Raw genomic sequence first — 2,875 nt, 5'->3', positions numbered from 1 at the left:
CTTAGGCTCACTCTCTAAAAATTCATTGTATTGGGCGAGTTGGGTTTGAGACCTTTCGTCTAATAGGAAGAGCGCTTAAAACTAACACCCTACAATTGACGCCATATGTGGGAAGAACTTGTGTGTTAGTAAGGACAACGATCCGGCATGGTAGGGTTAGGTCCTCATCAAGCAGGCTCCCATCAGCTCGAACCAGCCAAATCCCAACAATAGGGTAACTTCCCCAACCCCATGCGCGACCGAAATGAAGAGAACGGAAGGTTTCGAGAGGGAAGCGTAGACACCACCCAAACCAGCAGGAGCCATTCTCGTGCAGGCAGCCACATGCTTCAGAGACGAAATAACAGCCGGGCCCCACAACAGGAGGAAGTTAGGAGCCATATGTCTCAGAAACAGAATGATAGGCAGTCCATGCAGCGAGAGATAGAAGATTTGAAAAGAAAGCTGTAACATGCTCAGCAAAGGCAATCTCGTTCCAGACTTGACGCGCCCTTCGATGATGAAAATGACGATGACTATAGACGAAGATCAAGGATTCCCCCAAGCAAGACCTTCTCCCACGAAGAAGAACACTATCGGAGGCGTAGGCGCAAAAGCCCATCTCCTAGGAGCTTGGGAAACGACGCCATGAGCAAGGCACTGGATCAACTCTTCAAGTCACCTTTCACGCACCACATAGAAGGGGTCATACTCCCTCGATGGTTCTAGCAGCCAACCTTCGCCATTTACAACGATAGAACAGACCTGGTGGAGCATGTGAGCTAGTTTAACCAAAGGATGGCTGTCCATTCTAGGAACAAGGCGCTGATGTGCAAGGTCTTCCCGTCAAGCTTGGGACCAGTGGCGATGAGGTGGTTTAATGGTCTGAAGATGAACTCCATCGACTCGTATAGGCAGCTAACCCAAGCTTTTGGCTCCCGCTTCGTTATGAACCGCAAAGCCCTTCGACCTTTCAGCGCTTTGTTGTCGTTATCCATGCATGACGGAGAAACCTTAAAGGCCTACTCGGACAGATATTGGGAGACGTACAATGAAATGGAAGACAACTTCGACGACGTCACCATTATCACTTTCAAAAACAGTCTCCCAGCCGATCACGGCCTACGGAAGTCTCTGACTGGCAAGCCTGCCACTAGTACGCGTCAACTGACGGATCGGATCGACAAGTACAAGCCAGTGGAGGAAGACCAGTTACAGGGAAGAGGAAAAGAGAAGGTTATCCCTTAAGAGAAGAGGGATTTCAGGTCAAACTAGTATGGCAGCAACCGCCCGAAGAGAGACTTTGTAGGGCAACCCGGAACAACCAATGCACAGACTGTCAACACCGTATTCTGAGAACCAGTGCATCGGATTTTGGCGAAAATCAAGAACGAGCCATACTTTAGGTGGCCGAATAAGATGGCGCTCGAAGCGCAATTAGAACCTTTATTGCCAATACCACCAAGACCATGGCCACACTACGGAGAACTGCAAGAACCTCTAGAACCACCTAGACCAGCTAGTCCGGGAAGGGAGGCTAAAGCACCTTCTGCATCATTCCAGTGGTCATCAAGGCCATCAAGAGGCTAAAAGGGATGCTGCCCTGAGGCCACCAGTAGGAATGATCAGCGTAATCGTGGCCGCGCCAAGGAGAACAGGCACGCGTCCTGCATGAGTGTTATCGGTGGCTCAATTGCCTGCCGAGGAGTCCCAACCAGGGCTGAAGAGGGCCAGGATTAGCTTTCGTCTTATTTTGAGCTTTTCAAAGGAAGATAAGATCGGGACCATCCAGCCCCACAATGATGCACTGCTAATCATCCTCCGAATCGGGGCCTATAATGTGAAAAGAGTAATGGTGGATGGCAGCAGCGCGGCTGAGGTTATGTACCCAGACCTATACAAGGGGCTGGGGTTAAAACCAGAGGACTTGATGCCCTACAACTCCCCTCTGATGAGCTTCGACGGGAAGCTTGTCATTCCAATGGACATGATTAGGCTGCCCATCCAGACCAGCTCGGAAGTAGTGGAGGTGAACTTCATCGTGGTGGACACCTACTTTCCCTATACAGCCATTGTCGATAGGCCCTGGCTCCATACCTTAGGGGCTGTTGCTTCCTCGTTGCACCAGAAGGTGAAATTCCCATCAGGAGACCAAGTCCTAGAAATCCATGGTTGCCAACCCATAGCGAGGCAATGCGTGGTAGCGGCCGTCTCACATCGGCTTGACGCGGAGTCCTCGGCCTCCGCTGAAGAGAATTTATAGCAACCAAAGACCCCGGTTTTGCCCCCTAACACAACTGCCGGGAAGGCGAAATGCGAAGACCTGGAAAAGGTGGTCATTAACGACGACCCGGAGAAGTTCTTCCGAGTAGGGGCTCGGCTGCCTCTCCAGGAGAAAGAGAAGCTGATTGAGTTCCTTAAAAGGAATATTGACGTATTTGCATGGGATGCCTGCGATGCCCCCGAGATCAACCTAGCCTTCATCTGCCATCACCTTAATGTCAACCCGACCATCATTCCCAAGAAGCAACCACCCCGTTGCCTATCAAAAGAGCATGCTGACGCGATTAGAGATGAAGTGGCGAAGCTTAAACGTGCTGGGGCTATCAAAGAAGTCTTTTACCCCGAATGGCTAGCCAACACGGTGGTGGTCAAGAAGAAAAGTGGGAAATCGCGGGTCTGTGTGGACTTCACAGACCTAAATAAGGTGTGCCCTAAGGACTCGTTCCCAATGCCTCGGATAGACCAGCTAGTGGACGCAACAGTAGGCCATTCTCGGATGAGCTTCTTAGATGCCTTTCAAGGCTACCGCCAAATACCACTGGCACTGGGGGATCAGGAGAAAACGGCCTTCGTAACACCAATCGAAAATTACCACTACAAGGTAATGCCATTT

The 2,875-nt window shown here is 50.8% G+C and overlaps 1 protein-coding gene across 1 annotated transcript; it reads left to right on the top strand.

Annotated features, from left to right (window-relative positions):
• Positions 1 to 777: 777 nt before the first annotated feature.
• On the top strand, positions 778 to 1,227 carry LOC115959032. Its single transcript, XM_031077326.1, has one exon. It carries the CDS (start codon positions 778 to 780, stop codon positions 1,225 to 1,227), a length of 450 nt encoding a protein of 149 aa, XP_030933186.1.
• The last annotated feature ends 1,648 nt before the right edge of the window (positions 1,228 to 2,875 follow it).

The sequence above is a fragment of the Quercus lobata genome, chromosome 2 (assembly GCF_001633185.2).
Source record: "Quercus lobata isolate SW786 chromosome 2, ValleyOak3.0 Primary Assembly, whole genome shotgun sequence".
In the NCBI taxonomy this organism is placed as follows: domain Eukaryota; kingdom Viridiplantae; phylum Streptophyta; class Magnoliopsida; order Fagales; family Fagaceae; genus Quercus; species Quercus lobata.
The sequence above is the reverse complement of the archived record's forward strand: the minus strand, read 5'-3'. Positions and strand labels throughout refer to the sequence as shown.

Bases quoted from the DNA above. Each gene is read 5' to 3' on its own strand.
- LOC115959032 (XM_031077326.1), top strand. From the start codon at position 778: ATGGCTGTCCATTCTAGGAACAAGGCGCTGATGTGCAAGGTCTTCCCG.